Source organism: Chaetura pelagica, unplaced genomic scaffold, assembly GCF_000747805.2.
Source record: "Chaetura pelagica isolate M959 unplaced genomic scaffold, ChaPel_1.0 scaffold449, whole genome shotgun sequence".
Lineage (NCBI taxonomy): Eukaryota > Metazoa > Chordata > Aves > Apodiformes > Apodidae > Chaetura > Chaetura pelagica.
The window spans coordinates 284,110-306,446 of NW_009954418.1; the positions used below are offsets into that span (position 1 = coordinate 284,110).

The 22,337-nt window shown below is 38.5% G+C and overlaps 1 protein-coding gene across 1 annotated transcript in view; it reads right to left on the minus strand.

The window, feature by feature from the left end:
- The window catches only part of ESRP2 (epithelial splicing regulatory protein 2), a 43,659-nt gene extending 26,113 nt beyond the window's left edge, over nt 1–17,546 (minus strand). Inside the window, 3 exon segments of the mRNA XM_010004423.1 lie at nt 15,970–16,098; nt 17,071–17,223; nt 17,451–17,546. Of these exon segments, the coding sequence (XP_010002725.1) occupies nt 15,970–16,098; nt 17,071–17,205 (264 nt within the window). The 5' untranslated portion in view covers nt 17,206–17,223; nt 17,451–17,546.
- Nucleotides 17,547–22,337: the final 4,791 nt, after the last annotated feature.

Genomic DNA, 22,337 nt, shown 5'->3' on the forward strand with positions numbered 1-22,337 from the left:
GCCTTCAATAAAATGCCACAAGGCTAGCAGGCCTTGCTGAGTGCTTATTTAGAAGATTCTATCTTAAAAACAGCCTTCTTCAAACTTTGGGGTGTACTGCTCCAGAAGAGGGCAAAAGGAGCGTGGGAAGAATAGTCAGGACACATAAGCAACCCTTCCTACCCAAAACAGAATAGCTATCACATGGGTTAACTGAGGAGAGGAACAGGGTAGCAGCTTGTGACTGGGAAGATCCACTAGGAGAAGAACATGGGGCAATACAGCAAGCATAACACTGCCACAGAAGAATGACAAATACTGGAGAATAGCCTGAACTGGCTCCTTTCATCTACACAAGATGTCTCCAGATTCTGGAAATGTTAAGTATCAAACACATGGCTCTGGACCAGCTCTTGTTTACTATAGATTACACTAGATCCTCAGTTCTTTCAGGCAATAGATACAGCCTATCACATGTATCAAAAGGAGTTGAAGCATCCAGTGCAGATGTGCTTATAAAGCCACAATATAAGTTAAGCAATTCAGTGTTCCTCCAGAAAAGCCATCCTCAGCCTCCTTTTTTTGCGCTAACCATTTCAGGCAGCATCTCAAAAAACAACCTCGAACCAGCATACACCCAAATGTAGGAAGCTAAGGACAAGTTAAGACCAGTACCAGATTTACATCACATTTTTCTGTCTCAGATGTTGAACAAGCTGTCCACAATTCTGTCATTTTGTAAATTCCATCCACATCTCCTTCTCTCCACTAATAAAACACATCTCAGCTATTTACCTCCTGTCATTCATCTTCATTCTCCCCTTCATAGCGCTCTACCAGTTTAGCATGCAAAGCTGCCCCACCTTACAGCTTCCTCCACCAAGCTCACACACCCTGTCTCCCCTGTTAATCTACTCCTTTCTTAGCAAGAGAGTTAATTACCACTGTCTGCATCTTGTAACCAGCCCTCATTTCGACTGCAAGAACCACAGTGTATTGGCATCACCCTCCACCCTTTATTGCTTATTCCACCAGATCAGTGTAATAGAGCTCTGATTAATCATTCCATATTTAAAGGAATACAGATAATTCAATAGTGAGATTAAAAACTCAACAGGGAGAAGAGGAAGCATCAAACAAGTTACTCTGTACATTCACCTCCTTAAAACCTAAAACAGTTCTTAAGAGTAAAGGTGGTGAGAGGGAAGGACAGAGTTTGAGCAGCAGTTTGAAAAACTGGCTGAACAGGATCTTGGTCATGTAGCTGAGAGTACAAAGAGAGTGAAGAGACATGTTTTGCCAGCAGCAAAGCTGGATGAAAGCCAGCACAAACTGCTGTGTTCTCTGCAAATGAATCCCAAGTGGCTGAAATGACACAACTCCCTTCATGTTGCCTTCACTATAACTGAACAAAGCTGTGAAACTTAAAGAGAAACAAGACGATTCCTCATTAGGCTCCTTCTTTAGTTATTATGCACATAACACTAAAATAAACTTCTGGCTATTTGGATATTCCCATTTCCCCAACTAAAAATAGCTCTCATCCTTGAGAAAGGCCACTGCATTTGTGCTCTATCTGTGCCTGGCACGGCAATGGAATACTGAGATAACTCAGTTGCAGAACACATCCATGCTGTCAACTGAACCATTTCTAAAACTCCAAGACACTCTGGGGGATTCTCTCTTTAATTTAGCTCTGAGAAATAACAGAAAAATTGGGATTCTATGATCTTACTCATTAGACTTCCAGCAGCACCTAGTGCATCTTTCAAATGGGATCCTTTCCTTTCTTGACTTGCAAAGTGTCTCTGATTTGCTTCTTTCAGCCCTATGGACCTACCACAGCTCACAGCACCAGACAAGATACCAAATTATTCACAAAGCTTCAGAACTAATAGCATCCTTGCCATTTAACAAAGTCTGGAATGCTATACTAAAACATAAAACAGAAATCCAGAAAGAAACTTAGCTTGTACTCCACGCTTAAACTAGGCAAGCATCTATTCCCAAGTAGAAAGATGGTTTATTGGATTTGTCAGTGTTCTTTGCACAAAGGATGGTCCTCACAGTGTGGGGACCTGATTTCAAAACCAGTGGTATCGACAGACACTTTACTAAATTGCCTAGAGATAACAATTTGGTGATTATACAAGAATATATGAGCAAGTTTCTACAAATTAACATCTTAAAAAGTGCTCATTTTCTTACTTCCATGCCATCTTTAGACTTAGGTGGAAGGACAAATCACATATCTAGCAAAAAGTTGTGACAGACTGATGATACTTGTTTTGGGATAAAACCTATTAAAAAAAGTTGAACAGGCTTAGCATTCCAGATGAGTTTTTTGAAAAAAAAAACAAACAACAAACAAACAACAAAACAAAACATTCAGGAGTAACATCTTTTGGTCCCAACTAAAAGGAAAACTTTCAGGAATAACTTAGAAAAGTTATTTTGTATCATGCATTCCAATATGTTCCTCTGAATGTCAAGATTTCATATTACTAATATTATTCCACAGATCTGTAAAATACACTGTTTGAGACAAAAAAAAGTTTTTATCTGAGGCACACAAATGTGAAATGGTAAAATCTGTTTGCTCACACCTAGAAAACTAGTGACATGTGGGTTGTTTTTTCCCCATATTAATTTTAAGAAATCAAAAATAAATTTCCACCCTGACCAACACACATCTCCATGTGAAACGGAAACTAGAGATCTGATCTAGATCTCCTTCTCAAATTTTTTTACCTACAAAAGAGACTTCCTCCAGCAATTAATTATTACCAAAAAAAAAAAGTGGAAGGCAGCATAGAAATCATGAAAGGCAGGCAGCTCTAATATGCAGATATATGTCTCTGTGCACACACTCTTACGTTAATGTATAGAATCATATAGTGACACAAGTTATATAATACAAAAAAAATAAAATACCATTGCATCAGCTGAGCTTCCATGTTTGCTCATCTATCAACTCAGACTTTCTAAATGTATAAAGTTATATAATTAATTGAAATTTAGAGATTTCTCAACATTTAAGTCCTGAAATGCCTTACATTTTGTTAGTATAATGAAATTCGAGAAGCACAGCTCATAGTCTATCATGCAGATTACCAAATAGCATTTACCAAAACAAATCAATAATACTATAAGATCCATACAGGCTCACACACATACAGTGTTTCATGTTGTGAAAACAACTTAAGTAGCAACCACATAAAGCATTTATTTTTCAATCTAGAAATATCAGTGCTGACTCTCATGGATGCTCTCATACTGTGTCATATGTGAATTGTCAATTGAAAAGAGAAGTTAAACTTCTCTAACTGCAGCTGTCCTAGCCAAGAGACCACATTATAACATCATATGTACTACATCACTTTGAAACAGAGGTCACACGTGATTTGACTAAAGCCATACTGTTTACAAATGTGTAACACCCAGTCTTGTGTTAAATCATTGTTACTTAATAGACATTAGAGCTTTAGATTGTCTCTTAGGCCTTTGGTGTCGACCACTCTTTGCTTGTAGCATAGAGCGTATGACAATGATCTGTCTTCTTTCAGGTGAGAGCAGCACAGAAAACAAATTACAATCCCCCAAAAGGTGTCACTGAAGACACTCTACCAGAGGTTCTGCTTCAACAGGCAAAGATATTGCAGTCCCTGCCTCAAAGCCTGATTTTATGGGAAGTACTCTGCATTTTATTGCCAAAGACCACCCAAAACCAATTATATAGTTGTAGGTACAGTTCCTGAAAGGAGATCTCCAGCTACTGAACACTGAGACAGGCTGCCCAAAGAACTGGCAAGGTCTCAGTCCTTGGAGGAATTCAAAGCCCAACTGGCCATGGTCCTTGGCCTGCTCTAGCTGACCTTGCTTTCTAGGACACATTTCTAGGTCCCTTCCAACCTCAGCTATTGTGCTATTCTCTGATCCCTCTGGTCTCCCTCTGTTTTGCCTACTCTGAAGCTGTACCATAGATCATTACATCAGTGTCACCATGGTGTATACATGGATGCATGTGTCTTCGAGGAAGGACTCTTGCCTGGGGGAGGGAAGGGGAGGAATCAAGAGGTGATATGCAGCATTTGATTAACATAAAACTTCCCACCAAGAAGCAAGATTGGAGCACCACTGAAAAACAAACATCCAGCAACTCTGGAGTCTCCCTTTAAGACTTAAAGGCTCTAACAGAGCATGAGAAACCTCAAGAGTAACCAGCCATAGGTTTCATATACAAAGTTTGAACATACACAACATATTATGCCAAGTCAACTTTGGGAAATATTTTCAATTGGACTTTGTGCCTCAGACCCTGCACCCATGAGAGTTTCACATTTATTTACAATACTCGCCATGGGCAGCTTTCTGCTCCTTCACTCTTCAAATCCTGGTGATAATGTCAGCCTTATCCATGCAATGGAGGAATTTAAAGCATGTCAATATGACTGGGAGGAGCACAGACTGCATTTCAGCAGTATTTACTAGTATGATAACCCTTTATTGTGCCAGGTAACTTTTTAAACAGAGAATCCTATAGTAATCCCTTGCCTTTGTTCATCTGTTAACTGCTATTCCACAGGGCTGATAATGGATACATGGTGACCTTGTACTGAAATTGCTGCATGGAAAAAAAACACAACAAAGTGTAAGCCACAGTGCAGCCGCCTTTTTTTTTTCCTTCTGGCAAGAAAGGAAAAATTACTGTGTTCAGATACTATTCAGACACATAAATGAAAATGAAATTGCCCTTTGGTTTTATTTCTTTGCAGGAGAGACTTGCAGAAGGTGACAAGGGCAGCCCAAGTCCACTCACTAGAAATGTTCAAAAACCATATTCCTAGTTTGATTTCTCCTATTAAGAGGAAAGCAATTTTTTGCTCTACTGAACACTAATGACTGAGACTATTTGTGACTGAGGACTAGCCTGGATAAAAGCATGGTTTTAACTTCCAGCATGCCACAGACAAAATAACTGTGCTCACTATGACCAGCCAAGCTACATATCACCTTATGTCTCTTGCAGTGTTATTAACTCATTCAGTTATTTGATATTGAATGAGTAATCAGTCACAATGGCCACCATAAATGTACAAAAGCAAGAGAGAGAGATGGATGTATTACTCAAAGCCACTCAGAATTTCCACCCAACTTTGGACTTTGCAAGCATAAGAGCAGGGTTGTTCTCCTCAGTCTCAAGGAGATGGAGGATGTGGCACTGAATTTAAAGCACTGTGTAGACTGTTTTCCTTCAACTTTATTATGTTGCTTCTTACTACTTACTAATCTCATTGTCATTTTGTATTCTTCCCTGAATTGAGGTCCAACAACAGCAACCAGGTTCCACACATCCTGCTGCTCTGCCACTATTCCCAGTTTCATCTATGCTGGGTGTCTACATAGAGAAAAACTCAAATTGTTGCCTTTCTCACAGAAAAAAAACTAATTTTCACACATGGCATCAGCTAACAAAAGCAGCAGGGTTAAGGTCTCAATTATCCTCTTCTGCCATAAAACTCCAAACATCACAAGTCTTCAAATGAAGAAGTACTTAAAAAAAAAACAACACAGAATCATACTTATAAACCTATATAAGATTTATCCAGGGATGAAAAGGTACTCAAAGTTTATCACTTACTTCCATTCAACAAAACATTTTAAAAAGTATCTTAAAATAAATCATCCACCTTCAGAATTACACAGAGAGGCTGGAAACTTTCAGCTTAGGTGAGGGCAGCCCAGAGCTAATTTTCTGCATAAAACTAGGTTTGCTTAGAATAGTTCAGTAACAGGTAAAATATGAAATACAGAAGTGGAGCAACAGATGTCTTGCTTTGTCTGTCCTGTAACAGTCTGTAGAGCATACAAAACAGACCATTGTGACTCAGGTCTGTGATAAACTGTCTTAAGGGTGAAGCTTCCACATTTTTTCTTTCTTTAGCTCATTTTTATTTGGCCTAGGTCTTTGTGTGACAGAGTGAACAATAGCTACTAAAAGTTTTAATTCTTACTTGTAAAGAATGCAAAAATCTAACTTTCTTCCAAGCCAAAGATCTGTGCAAGCCATGACACTTGAGCATTTTATTACCTTTTTTGATTAATTATTTTTTAGATGGAAGTTGGAAACACCAGATTACATGCATGCTTTCCCGTTATGATATCTACAGCATCTAATTCAGGTAATGCATTAAGCATAAAAGGCAAGACCACAGTTCAGGCCATCTAAATGTCACAGCAATCAGGTCACAGCTTTTATCTTCAAAAGTCCAATCTGTTTTAATAAGAGAGTGTTGAAATATGCAGAGTACTCCACAAATAAGCTACTTGAAGTTAGCCTTGTGTAAGATAAAGTACACCAGTCCAGCAACATAAGAATTTCACTGTTTCTGGACTTACTTTACTATTATATTGTGTGTCAGGAAACTGCTAAATAAGGAAACACATGCTGAGATAAAAATAAGTTTTCACCTTTAAATTAACCTGTATGGAAGAGGCCATTAGCTATCAAAAACAAGAAAACAACGTAAAAAATATAAGCATCTTGCAGATCACCTTCACATTTGTTAGCATAGATCATTCATGAGTCTGTCTTTAAGCAAAAGGAAACTCTGAACATTAGTAATGCAATAAAGAAAAAATCCATACTCTGTCAACCTTTTACCTACATTTCAAGCAGGATTACAATGGTACCTCACACTCCCCACAGGTTGCTTGCTATCAGCTCAACTCTCAGAGCAAGCCATTACAGCCTGAGAGACAGGGCTGAACATACTTGCCAAACTTTAGGTTTTAATTAATGTCGTGACTGCAGTATTTCCTAAAGTCTTGATTTAAGCACAAGCTCTCTCACAGTGTTCTATACCTCCCCCACTCCCACCTACCTCTGTTTCAAGGACAAACTTTCATTAGCAATGTGATCTTTAGCACTGGCTCTATTGACTGTAATGCATGGTACTGCTCTATTTACTCAACACTACCTCATTGTTTGTAGTGCAAGCTTAACCAGATGGAGGAGAATAGCCAATACTTGCAAAATTAAAGCATTTTTTTTTCTGCTGGGTTGGGTTTTAGGTTCTTTTTGTAGTAATATCCAGGAAAAGTAAAAAGGAGACATAAAAAGAAAGAAGGCATACTTATTATCCACAATTCAGTTTCCCCTCAAGATTCTCTCATACTCCTCTCTCTCCTTTAAATTTCTACTGTATGAATATCATAGCCATGTACTTTCCCGACTAACAGCCTTAAGATACATTAACTATCTTGGCTTATATAAGATTCCAAGTGATTTTTGCTTAGAACCTTAAAAATATCAGAAAAAAAAAAAAAAAAAAAAAAAAAAAAAAAAAAAAAAAAAAAAGTGTCAAACTTTTATAAACTGGCTCTACTTCTGCTTCAGACATGGGGAGTTTTCCCTTTCTTGTTCAACATGCTTTCACAAAAACAAAATAGAAACAGAAGTAGGTCCCTAAATCTCTCAACTTTTGAAGTCATAGATTAGGGCAGCAACCCTATGCATCCAGAATTGATCTTGCTTGGTAAAAGGGAAAATGAAAGTAAGAAATTATTATAAGCAGTTCATAACTGAGTAAGATCAGAATTTATGCTTGACCCTCCACAAGATTTAAACATGCCCAGTACAGAACAAGGACATTAATGGTGACATCACAGATGTTGTGTCCTCTTACAGAACTACATTGTCTCTTTCAGGTAGCTTCTTGTTTCTAAAGTGAGCTCCTGATGACAGAAAAAAACTTGATATGAGTTGTCTGGAATAGGAAGGAAATCACAATTTCTTGTGATCAATTCCCAGTGTCTGAGGTTTATAGCAAGAGGGGGTGGATTTATATTTTCTTATGTTTCTTTCAGCTTACCACCAGAATAGCAGTTTTCTTCTGCACTTCTTATTTACATAGTGCCATTTCACATGCTTTATGACAAGCACAAGTTCAGCCAATAACACCTTAATTCTGCTACAGGAAGTAACAGTGGCCAACACACCGAGTAATCAACCAAGCAAACCCCAAAACTCTGTCACATTCTTGCAACTGCTACATATTTTCCAGTTCTCAATCTCATGCATCCCTCTCCAATCCAATAGTTACTTGAAGAGGTTTGATGTGTTGTACACTGTTTTGTCTCTTCAGTTGCAAAGGACTCCTAAATTAACTTTCAGATACACACCTACAGCAAGATCAACTTAAAAAGCAAAATATCCCCAATGGTTTTTGCTCTTTGATTTTCCAAGTAGCACACCATAGCTCTACTTCTAGTACAATTCACTGTTACGGAGTTGCCTTACAGGAAAGTAACACTGCCATAATTTCTATATAGACATTTAATTTCACACAGTGCCAGTGTCTACACAACTTATTGTAATGTTGAAGCACATGCTAAAAATTATCTAGAATTTGAGCCAGAGATGGAAATATGACTAATCAAGTTTTTATTTCAATTCAGGATGAATGATAACACAATTCCAAGACTGTCCTAGAACTCAAGTAATAGAATCTTTTCTTTTAAGCTATCAGGTGACCAAAATCACTACAAGAGTCATGTTTTTGCAAAAGAGAAAATAACAGTTTCTTAATCTTAAAATTAAGTTTCTTTCCAATATTTTAGTGCTAATATGTTAGCCATTTTCCAACACTTTTTGCCCCTCTCTGCCCACTATAGCTCTACAGAGAAAGGCAGCAAAGGGAAAGAAAAACCACTATATTTTTAAATGGAAGTTTGGGAGAAATGGCAAGGCTGTGGGTTTTTTTGTTTGTTTTGTCACCGTAAGTGATGAACATCTACATTTCAATTCCCAATAACTTGTGTAATATTTGTAATTCACATCTACCTTCACAGCATGAGGATTTAACAAAGGAGGGACAGATCAGTAAATCATCTGTTTACAAACAAAGGAAGAACAAAGACTGTTGTATAGAAATACACTGCAGTAAATTGTGAACAGGTTAAAAAACATCAACACAGATCTATTAGAGCAAAGCACTAAATAATTATTTGTACAGCAAACATGAATTCTGAATCAGTACATTCTTAGGACACACACATGCAGCTGTGTTACACAGTATAAATATTTTTCTCCTTTATTGAAATGAAGTTGTAGCTGACAGAAATTGATCATGGAGGAAATCAGTAAGACAACATCTCTGCAGTTTTTATGCAAAGCAGAAATTATTATGAAGAAAAAAAACCTTTCCCAGAGTAGACAGGAGATGGCAAAGTCATGAATGTGAGGAGGAGGGAGAATTACTGTTTATGTTTTAATTAAGAGACATGAAAGTTCCAATTTTAACCATAGAAATTATAAAAGAAAACAGGGCTGACTTCATGTTGCTAAAAAAAATAAATTAATCTCCAATCAGCATTTTTACATTTGGCCACAGTACTGCTTTGGTAGCAACATCAATTCCAGCATCTATGTGTCACTTAAGAACCTAACTGTTCAGCAAAGAAGTGCTGCAGCACGTTGACAGAGATGTTGCCCTCATTTGGTAGCACTTGGCTACTCAAGAGCTTCTGCATATAACTTAGGAGTGTTCGATTGTTTTGGGTTTTGTTAAAAAAAATTTTAAAAAGGAGAAAAAACCCTCCAAGTAAACCACTACACAGATGCCAGAACTGTGCAACCCTTCCAAATAAAATGCTGCCAGAGGAAGAAGGAAACAGTGGACATTTGCAGACAAACCTAAGTATTCAGACGAAGTTTTCTAAGCTGCTTCCTTGTTAACACTTAAGAACTGGTAGAAGCACTGTATGTATACTTACTGTCAAAACAGTAGAATATAAATCCTTCATTCCTCATTTACTATTCCTCAGACACTTTTGAAAATCTTAACAACAGTTCATTGACACACATTTCCAGTGATTTTTTCAGTACCTACTTACAAAAAGCTAGAGGAAAGAAGCTCAAAGCCTTTGATGAACATGTAAGCCAGCAATCTTTGTTTCAAAAGGCTTCTACCCTGTGTTTTACTGTCTTCCAATGAGTTTTAAAAAAAACTGAAATTGTGATTTCAGGAAAAATTCAAGTATTCAGATAAAACATATAGCTGTGAGAATATCCAAATATGCTAGTGACAAAGTTTTCAAACACTCCACAACATCACACTGTGTGAAGGTATGTCAAGCTATTCTGGACATGTCACAGTAAAGTTCATTTTCCTGTGCGTGCTAATCCACTCAGACTTGGTAAGGAATTGAATGTTACTGTTTAACTTCACCAGAACAAGCAGCAGCATCTGCTATCACAAAAGTCCACTCATGCTCATCTTAAAACCACTGGGACAAATTCACTTCTAACAAATATTAGCATTTCTAATTTTAAGAGAAGACAACAGCCCAGCTAGCCAACATTACCACATATTTATGCTTGCAAAGAAAAGAATATGGAGCTTCAGACAAACTCCTTTATCTAATTCTCTGCTCATTCCAAAGCGCAACAGACCTAAATATAGTAGCAAAAGTAAGGTTAAAGGGAATACTTTTCAGATGAAAGTATTATTGCAGCCTTCAGAGAAGCTAAGCTTTCCCATAAACCTATCAGAACATAAATTCTGTCAGTAACAAATACATGCATGTGATCTACATGTGTATATTCATGTATACATATATATTATATATATAATAAAGGAACTGTTTCTGCTATTTTATCTGTTTTTCAGATAATAGATTTAAGTATTTAATTTAGTGGAAGCTGGGTAGCACAGAGGATTTGTAAGGGGAAATAAGAGTTTACTTATGTCACCAACAACATAATGAGAGCTGAGGGTTTCAAAAAAGAGTTAGCCATATATTTTCATTGCTATGGAAAAAAATGCACGTTATAACAGCCAGCAGCCACAGGAAGCATTAGCATGTCCTTACTTCCCCACTATTAAGACTGACAATATTGCAATATGAGGTATTAAACAAACTTGGATAAGCATTGGTTAAATTACCAATGGAAACAGGGAGCTATTCAATGCTAAGATATGTAGTAAGAACTCTGCACAAGGCCACATGCACACACAGTACACTCAGCCTTCCTGTAAGAGCTTGACACCTATCTGCCCTGACAACCTGAAGGCCACCTTGTGTCTGTTAGGTAATCCTCATCTCTCACTGCTGTTACCAAACCAAGGCCACAGTTTCACCATACAGACTGCTTTGTGGCCAACCTGTCTTAAAACATTACTCTCCTTTCACCCACTCTGCTTATCCACACCTTGGTGCTATAGCTGCCCTTGGAAAAACTACCTAATTTGCCACATTGCACATCAGACAGAACTGCTCCAAACCAGAACTGCCTTTAACTCAGAACAATGCCCTGCTCCATTTAATATGCAACCCCAAAAGCTTTTCCGTTGGCAGAATGCAGGTGAGGGAGGTCCATGCAGCAGTACCTGCCTAAGTGAAGTGTCACTAAGAGGTTTTCACAGAACTGCAGCTTGAGAACGTGATGTGGGGGCAGAAATACCTTAAGCTGGTATCACCATCAAACATGTTGGATCATGAATATACAACCAAAGGGTGTAGTTTCATGGGATGTGAGCTTGGACAGCAAAGCAGCTTAGAAGTCCCCACCCTACCTACTCATTTCAGTGATCCTGTTTACAGCACAGCCTCACAAAGAGTTTTACTGACACAACAAAAAGATGGCAAAGTATGGTGCACGAGCAAGAAAGAAGCTGGCTTCACTGTTGCAGCCAAACCTTGTGAAACTGCACCCTAAGTGTTTGTTGTGGAGAGAACAGCCTGCTCAGTTACACTTGCCAAAGGTTTGCCAAACACCTGCTCCAGAACTGCGGAACTCAGACCCAGAAAATACAGACTCTGTTAGGAGTTTTGTTGAGGCAATGCACTCACCAAATACTGTGAAGCTGGAAGATCAGCCACAAGACTCACACACAAAAAAACCCAACCCATTCTGCATTTTCAGACTTTTTTTCAACAGTCTGAAGGTTCATAGGTGTATTAAAAATATTTTTAAAATAATTTATCCCAAATGAAGATGTGACAGCTGGCAAGACCAAGAAAACTTTCTGCTACCACTTTGTGAAGAAGAGGCTGCAGAACAAGTTTCTCTTAAGAAAAAAAAAAAACAAGTTGTAACCGGTTTATCAGGTTAGAGGAATTCACTGGTTCTTCCACCTCTCCCCCCATCCCATTTGTTTCCAAATGCTCATCTAACCAGCTTGTTTCTTGCTGAATCTGTTTATATGTGAGGAAAATAAATTGCACCTGCAGCTCAGCTGGATAATCAATAGGCATCCAGACATACTTTAGAGAACTGGTAATTTACTATCACCTGATGAAGTAACAACCCCTCAGTATTTTCAGTTTGTGCATAGTTTAGGAAAGGGGGGGGAAGGCCCAGCTTTGTGTTTCTATGTTGATCAAATCTATCATTGATTTATTTGATTCAATGTACAATGCAATTAAAGATCAGCAAGATTAGGACAGTCTTACATCAAATTTTTTAATACTTCAATGTCCATCCATAGATGAAATTTGAATGCTTTCAACAGATTCAAAAGCAGACTCAGCTCTCATGAGAACCTCTCCCTTTTTATGTGTATCACTTAAAGTAAGATGGTAATTACAACTAAATACTGCAGACAGCTCTCCAAAATTATTAGACTTATCCTTTGTCAGGGAGACATGCAAATACTGCCTTGCAAAAGGAAACTAACATGTCTTAAGGCAAGTCATGCTGATTCAGCCAGGTTTTCTGTATGGGAAGGATGAAGAAATCCACAAGACTTTCAACTTAGTATTCGATCTTTAACTTGGAACCCCCATGGCTAGAATCAGAGAAGCACATGAAGATGTCAGCTTTTTGATGACCGAGTAATGGAGCTGAGAGAAAGGCAAAGTTCGTTTTGGTTTTGCTCTTCAAAAGCAAGTTTCCATTCCTGCAAGATTTCAGAGAGCAACCCGAGTATAATTTTCTCTCTTAAAAGCTTGGGAAACCATAAAGCTTTAGCCACTACTTAGAAAAATGTAAATAGCATGCTAAATAAGCCAAGTCCTGTGATTTGAGGATCTGAAAAATGAAACCTAGCGAGGATGTGCCAGTAATGCAGGGAGAAAAGTAGGATGCTATTCCCTTTAGTAAGTAGTGTAGGCAATGCATCTTTAGATGCTTACCTCACAGGCTCAAGACAGTTCCAAGTACACACTTGAACAAGAGCTCTTTACTTACTTGTTAAAATAAAAAAATAAAACCGTCACATTTTTCTACTCAGTACCATTTTGCAACCACAGCAACACAGCCAGCAGCTCTAAGTTCACCATTATTGGTCTAACAAGAGGTTAGTTCAATGTGGCATTAATAGCTTAATACATCAAGCAGACTGCTTCCAAAGGATACATTTTATGACTTTCAAGTTACTATTTCCCTAATATTTGTACATTACCAGGACCTCCCCACCCAAAAGTCAGCTATCAAAGCACTGTACATAACCTGTCAGAAAATAGAGCTGGATCCTATAAATGCACTAGCATCTGTTACCCTGGACAAGTACAGTATTTAAAAACTTGTCACAAAATGTATAGAACACATACTACAGCCAACAGCTGCTATTTGGGGCACTGTGCCCCAGAACCTCACTTTTGTGAAATTACACAGCAAAAATATATATCAGTGGGGAGCCCTATTTTAGAGTATTTCTCCAGACAAACCTAAGCAGTAACTCATGTGAGATCTAACACTGTAAGAATATGAAGTAAAATTGAAATGATGTCTCAGTTGTTGAAGTGCCCTGTTACAAGCAGAGTAAAGACTTTAGAGATTACAGACTTTTTGTGGACGTTATAATTGCTGGAAAGTGAACTAAATCACCATAAAAGGAGGCTTTCTGTGGTCAGTGGGAAAACTCCAGACACACAGTAGCTGATCTACTTTTTACTAATTGTGAGTCACAGAACCAGAATCACAGAATGGTTGGGAAAGATCTCTGAAGCATGGATAATAGTTGTAATGGATTTGTGCTGAGCAATTCTCATTTCCCTTTATGTGTAGAGGCTGGGAACCCAAAGCAAAAGTCAGAAGCAGACAGTGAAATTTCATTTACGTGACTGAGATGCATGCTAAAGTGAGAGATTTTTAGCTGCATCATCAACTTTTTACCACAATCCAAGCAGGGTGTGGAAAGCTAATTTCACATACTCTGTAACATTATCTCAAATCAAGGTACAAGTCTACTTCCTTTTCCTCCTCCTCTTCAAATAACTACTTCACCCACCTGAGATTTTGCTAATCAAAACACTTAACTGAGAAAAAAAAACCCCATCTGTATGTGTTGACAGACACCTGACTCATCCTTGAAATACATGGTACCATTAAAATATTTAATGGACTTATCTTAAATAAAAAAGCAGAAAAAGATCAACTATTAAGGAACGTAGAATTTTGCTTTCTGCTGCCGTTGCAAGTGGGAGGATAAATTAATTCTTCCCCAACTCTCATGGAGTCTGAAAACACACAGGGGAATGATGAGCTTAGGTAAAGTGTGTTCCAGAAGACCAGTGATGGAACTGGCCACATCACAACTGGCATGGAACAATTAACAGCCAAATCATTATTTAGTTGCATAGATATGCCAAACAAAAAGAACAAAAAAAGCCAAAATTGATGTTTTTCAAGAGCCTCTACCCACCTACACACAAAGGTAGTATTTCCTTTTATTTGCTAAAGCAGAGCCACCTACAGAGCAATTTACAGCAATAAGATACAATCTCTCATAAAGTATTGAGTATAATTAAAGTATGTCTGTTATAAAGGTAAACAGAGTGTACTAGGCTAAGCTCTTCCAGATGTCTTTAGTGCAAGATCTGGGACAAGATCAAACCTGCAGCTGCACATTTTCTCAGGGGTTATTTTGAAACTTAGACAAAAAAACTACCAAAAAAAAAACACAAAACCAAAACACTTCTTGGTCTTGGACTCTGGAAAAGCTCATGTAAGAATAAATGCCATGTGCAACTAATGTTGACAGATTTTAAGACACATAAAAGTTGCACATTTCTGTTTTCAAAGATACTTAGTACAGAGTGAAGTATTAACCACCCTATCAAAGAGGGTTAGGAACTAGTCTGCCAAGTTATCTGTGTCACCAGAAGTTACAGCAACATAAACCTGTTCTACTGCCTAAGCAAGTTTCTTGCTGAAACACACCTACGAATGATTCAGACAAGGTGTGGAAAGCCAGTTTTATATGTTACACAAAAATGCACTATTGTATTTTTCCATTCAAGCACATTTCATCTATAGAAAAAACAGTGTAAGCAAGCAAACTTTCAGGAACTGCCTATGCATACACCACTTGCATTACTTTTTTGTTCAGTTGGTTTGGGTTTTTTTAGGTAACTTAGAGCCTCTTGAAGCACAAGGACCATAGAAATTTACAGACTTTCTGTCTTACTGTAATATTAAGAGAGCCAAAGAGCAAAATACAGAAATCAAAGGAAAAGAATACAATCACTTTATAATCCACTAAACTAACTAAGCTCACCTGGTAAGTGTGATACACAATCAGCACAACCGATGTTTTATGAAAGTATAATTGTTAAGATTTCAACTAACTTTAAGAATAACAAGTGAGAAAAGGCCAAGTTTTAAAAGACACATTTTAGCAGTGAACCTGTATATTAAAACACACCACCTAAATTTTGGAAGTTTGATTAGCACTGCAAAATTATCAGCCTGCTATTTTAAGCCTTGAATAAGAGAAATCTGGAATAAAAACGACACAAAATAATTAGAAGCCAGATCTTCCAAGGACCAGAGAACCAGCTAAAATACTCTGGTATTGTATACAACAGTTTCAGAATTACAGGGTCCCAATTGTAAATGGTTCAGGCCTCTTTTGGATCAGCTTTAAAACAAGCACAAAATCTCGCTAGTGATTTCAAAATGAAAGGCAAAATTAAAGTTTATTTCTGTTATCAAATGAATCTTGTCCCCAGGCTTCACCCCGAAGAGCCCCTACTTCTCACCTGTTGAAGAACCCGGTCCAGTGGTTCAGCTTTGCCCAGTCCCTCTGGTGTTAAGCCACTCACTTCCCGACACTGGTCACTTAAGTCCAAATTGTCTGCTTTCACCAGGGATTTGTGTAGTGTCCCTACCTAAAAACATTTAAGAAATTATGGGCAAAAGTGAGGAACGACCGAAGCAGCTCTTTTTAACCACGCGTTCAGAAAAATCAGAAAGGAGCAGTATCACCTTCCCGATAACAATCGCAATGAGAAAAAGCATTTGTAGATTTCACAAATCGAAACTTTTTGCCTCGGTTTCTTTCCCTTCCCCCCCCCCGCCCCCCAGGAGAGCCAGGCTCTCTGCTTCGGTAAATCAGAGCCGGTTTTCATGGGACGCCTTGAGCAGTTAGCGCCGATTTATTATTATTTACTTTTTTTTTTTTTTTTTTTGCCGGAATTGTTAATTGTAAAAGGAAGATCACATAATGTTAAAGCAGTTTCCTGAATCTGTTCCTTAAATTGATAGTCATGTTTGTTTCATCAAAGCCCTTCATCTCTAGGGGATTCTTGTTTATTGATAGGGCTTTTGAAACAAACATATAAACAAAAATAAGAGTATATTTTTAATTGCCCTGAAAGTTAAAGGAATCCAAGATTCTCTTAAAGGTTATCCAAACGTTGGTTAATTAAAAATAAAAAAAATATCGAGCAACAGGCCGCAAAGGGTCCAACGGTTACCCTGAGACAGCTCCCAGGAAAGCACGCACGTTTGGAGCGCATTGAGGCAGCTTTTTTTGTTGCAAAGCTTCAAAAGTCCGCAGACATCTTCGAATTTGAAGCTACAGACCTTTTTTAGTGGGACAGGGCAAGGGGGTGGAAGCGACCGAACTTTTTGTTTGTTTGTTTAAAGTTAACTTCTTTCCCTTAAAACGGAACAAAAAGGACCCTCTGGAGCGACTACCCGGAGGAGTGAATGACCCCCCGGGCACGGGGGCCCCGCTCCCTCCCCTCGGTGTATTTGTGAAATGAACAAACGGCTCCGGGCAGGCGGCGAGTGGCCGGGCCAGCCGGTTCGCCCTGCGCCCGGGGAACGCGCCCTCGGCCCGGGTGTCGAAGCCATACCTTCTTGCTGTGTAGATCCACAACTTGCCACACCAAGAGAATTAGTTCCCTCTCATCCGAACCCAGTTTAGCCCCATATGCACCAGCGGTTGCCCCAAACAACACCACCAAAGAGTCACTGTGCGAAGCCGTCATGACCACAGGGGGAAACAACTACAATCAAAAGCAGAGGTCAAAAAAAAGAGAGGGGGGAAAGAAAAAAAGAAAAAAGGCACACAAACAAAAAAAAATCCCATAAAGGCTTACCCCCTACCTCCAAGTGATCAAAGGGGAAAGGAGCGAACGAGGAGTCACAATATCAAGAGGAGAGAAAGCTATTTAGGAGGTAGGGAGTTCGAGACAAAATATAAAATAAAAATGGAGAAAACTTGCATCTCTACCTGTTCCCGGTGATCTCCTTCCCGGGGCTGATTGGGAGGTGAAATTAGCAAGCTGTGGGTTTCTTTCCCTCTGACATCATGGCAGAAGCCCAGCCTGGGCTTGGGCTTTTTTTTTGTGTGTGTGTGTCCCTTTTTTTTTTTTTTTTTTTTTCCTTCCCCCTTCCCCTCTCCTGAGTTACCTGCCCTTGGTGCGGCTCATGTGACTCTAGTCAATCTCCCAGAGGGACAAGGCCATTGGGCCTTTGGAAAAGGTGTAGGAGGGACAGAAGGAGAATCAACGCCTGGCTGATCTGGCCTGATTGGTTTTTGAGGGAGATCAGAGGAAAACTCCCTTTTCTCTCTCTTTAATTCCGCCTGCAGGAAGTGCCTTTACCTGCTTTCAGTTTTGCGGGATCCCGTCCGCGCCAGGCGTAGGCAAAGCGCGTCTCCGGCTGCGCGCCCGCGGAGCGACGCTGCTGCCCGCGGCCCCTTGCCCGGCGCACGGGGGGGATGTGGGGATCTGAGCACCCAGCCCGGATCCCCGTGCGATTGGTAATCTGAAGAGTATATTTGTAAGGTTACCGAAACACAACCTGTGATTTGAAAGGCGCATTGAAATGCAAAAAAGCCTTTACCTGCTCCTCACTCATTGCCTCTTGTGCCCACTGCTGTGTGTGTGCTGAGCCACCCTTGCCAGCGTTAATGGATAATAAGAGTGTAGTATTATACAGGAGTTTTTAAGGGATATCACAGGGAGAAAGCACTTTGCATTTTAGGCCCTGTGCTGCATATGGTTTGCAGGAGGGGGCCCTAGTAAAACTGGTTTTGTTTTTGAGAAAGCCTCTATCTAGGATGTTTTGCAAAACAAATATAAAGCTCTGTTTTGTCTACCCTATAACAGCTCAATAAAGAACAACCCTCTGGCCATTAGCTGCAATCCAAGACGGGCAGTTTTTCTCTAGACCTCTTCTCTGCTTCACAGGTGAGACTCTACAAACACCACCTAGTTGCCTCCACTAAAAAGAAATACTCCTCTAAGCATTTCTGCTCAACGGGAGTAGCAGTAATATTTGTAACATGGGGGACTGGGACAATTTTGGGAGGTGCTGTGAAACTCACATTTATTTCAAACCAGAAATAAAAATGAAAAATCCCCTAAACTGCTTTGACCCTGTTACTATTTTTCCCATTGTAACCACTGATGAGTTACTAATATAAATTTAAAGGCCAAATGCTGCAAGTTAGACTACTCATAATCTTTACTTGCTTAATTAAATCTTCAGCTTGTACTTCAATATTAGTATTGTGTTGAAATACAGTTTTCACTGAATTGAAAAAGTGTTGCTAATTAGCTACTGATGTTTATTACAGGCAAATGAGGGCTGAACATTTAACTGTGAATATCTGATGGGCTTAAATATGAACATCACATTTTCTCTTCTTCTTTTAATATGTATATTTTCTAGTGGCTAATTATAGCAGTTATTATGGACCTCCTTCAGCAAACACAGATTCCCATGCTAACACCATCACCAAGACTACTTACACTTATTTCAATGAAAGGAAAGTACAGATCAAGGATGATGTCTCTCATGTGAATTATCTCAGAATTCATGTATTCCAAGTACTTACCTGGCAGTGACCATGCAGAGAACTTTGCAGGGCACAGATGTATCTCACTGAACATTACAAGATTGTTCTTGGATGCTTCTCAGCTGGGGTCTCTGCTGCTCACAGGTGCAGCTGCCTGAAAAGCAGATCTGAAGATAGATCATTGTTATAGAAAGGGTAGATTCCCAAACACTCAGAGATGAAAACTTTAATCTGTAATACACATAGACACCTATATATTCAAAATGTTTTCAACAGTGTATTTTCTGGCATTGCTGAATTTACATAACAGCTACATTTTTCTCTGTCAGTACACTTCTAGAAGTCCTTGGTAAAACCAAAACTCATTTATATTCCTTTTGGTTAGTTCTATTCTTCAGATATAGTGGTAATGAAGCAGCATAACAGCCCAATCACTGTGTATGGGATGATTCTTAACCCTTAGGTCCATAGTAAGAACCACAAAAGTACATTGACTTCAAGTGAAAACTGTTCCTCTTATCCAAATCCACTCCTCCCCTCCCAAACACACATACATCAGGGGGGTATTTTGGGGGAAGCAGTGTCTGTACACATAAATGCAAACACAGAGTTCACTTGTAGCTATGTTCACAGAAAAAAAGGACCAGTCTGCTACAGGTTAGCTGCCTTCATGAGAGTGCCATTTCACAGAATTAACATGTAACAATTTCATACAAAATAGGATTATAATTAGTAGATTTATATAGAAGATCACATAATATATTCCTGCTCCCAAGCTCCAGTGAACTGGCACAGAGAATGCCAACATCTATGTCACTGTCTTTCAGGATCTAATGTGAAAGAAAAGGTATGATAATTGACTTACAGCAACATGTCACATTAAATAAGTCCATGCCAAAGATCCTTGAAAACTTATTTGAAATCTACACACAGTATCAAATGCTAGTGAGTCCAAAAGCTTGTGTGCTTTTCACAATTATAATAGCTCATTAGCTAATAAAATGCAGTATCTCTTCCTAGAAAATCCATCTGGTTTCTACTCTTAGACTGTTCTGACTGATATTATGCTACTGTTAGTAGCTTATAAAAACTATCGTAGCTAAATGAACTTCAAACATATTCTAAAATATTTAAAAGGAAAATTTAAAACAATGCTGGCTTTCCTAGGATTTCTGATATATTCAAGGATCAGATTATGCAACTGGTTTCCCATTCACCTCATTCCCACAACCCTCCATCTCTCTGCATGCAATCCTGAATTATACCACTCTCTGCAATGTTACTTATCTAAAAAATTATAGGAATGACATGTATCCATAGAACAGCAACAGGATCCACTTCCTGAAACGACATGCGGAACAAGCCTTTGTACACTGAGCATTAGCAAAGTTAATTTATAACCAAGATCTTGCTAAAATAAAGAGTTATTGCTCACCTTTAGCTTTAATCAGGGCAGGCATATTTATATATGTTCTTGTTTGCAGGCTCCATACAAGGATAATGTCTCATAAATGTAACTGGGTGAAGAATAGAAGTTTAAAGATGGACATTTCTTGTTAAGAAAGTTCAGTATTGTGATTATTTTGCTTGTTTTTTAATCAAACAAACAAAACTGGAAAGTAGAATGGTTTTACAAATGGTTTTACAGTTAGACTATATGGGAACACTGAAGCAGCTTATTCAATGTATTGTGCTTGTAACAGACAAATGTGTAGTGACAATTTCATTCTTACTATACACAGTACACAGTTTCATGATTCTTGGCTCCTGGGTGCCATTAGAAGTAACTGCAGCAATATTTTCTTAAGGAGGAGCTTACTGTAACTCCTGAAACATAAACCCATATGTAAAGAATTTTCTGGCATCCTTTCTTTAACAGTAAATGAGTGGGAAAGGGCATGGGAACAACTGCCTAGCAGTGTTCTTTGATTGCTGTCCAGATGTTTGTAGAGATCTGATGTTTTGGTCTGCCAGGTAGGTCTGTCATTATTACAATTCAGTGTAAAAGCCTTGGAATCATTTCCATTGGGATATTCACAGAAACTCGGCAATATGCAAAAGGCTTCAGAAGGTTGGTTTCCAATGGATTTTTACCCTGCAGATACCAGCTTCATCAAGCCATGCTGAAAGCTTTCACTTAGAAAGCTGTATCATTTGGAATTTAATTTCTATTGACTCAAAGGTAAATTTAAACACAAAATTGGTGACTAGCCAAGATAAATAAAAATGAAATTACTTTCCCTATTATTTTACATAGCTTCTCTCCCTTATGGGATGACAGTCAATCTAGTGTTTTAATCCTACAAAGGTTTTATACATGCTCAGCTCCCATCAGGGTATAGGCATATGCTGTTAAATCAGATTTCTCCAGATTACAGGTATCAGGTTTTGAAGATCTAAGCACTTACTCTTTTATCAAATTTATGGACAGATCAAACATGCATGCATAGAAGTGTCTTTCATTAACATTATTATAGATTTATATTAAAATTAACAGTTTCCAACAAGCACACAGTGAATTTAGATTTTTTTCTCTTGTCAGAAATAAGGCTTTTCTTCAAATAAATTACTTAACCTTTTTTTAAATTAGAGTAGCTGAAATGTTAGCTGGCAGAGATCTCTGGAAGTCCTCTTGTCCAACATTGTGCCCACAGCTGGGCTACTGCCAACACCAGAATGAACCAGCCACTGCTTTGTCTGGCTGTGTCTTGAGAACCTCCAAGGGCAGAGACTCCAAACCTCCACAGATGACCTGTTCCAATCCTGCACTGCACTGCTGATGAGAAACTTTCACCTAGTGGCCAATCCAATCTCACTGCTAAATTTTTAAATAATTCACTGCGACTAGTTGAGACAGGATCTTTAAGCTGTGGTAAATTAGACAAGCCATGAGATATGACTTCTGTTACCTAATGAGATGAATATGCAAGTACTTCCTGAACATTTCTATCTACCCTATCTGTGATTGAATGTTCACTTTGTGTGAAACTTTATAGCCCCTAGAATCTGCCTAAATAAACTTTCATTGCAATTGATCACTTTTTTACTAGTCTCAGGTATCATATAAAAATGGAAATTCAATGGAAAATATTGTTCCTGAGGCAGGATTTTAAGCAAATTGATGTTCAGCCTTAGATTATAACACTTTATTAATAACCCATCCTCTCCTTGTCCATTGAAAGGATATAGCAGTTTACAAGTCTGTCAATGTGAATGCACATCCAACTAAAATATTGCTTTTTAATGATGAGTTTTAATATAACGAGATGTTTGTTACACCAACTATATGGGAAAAAACTTCACTTCCACCACCTT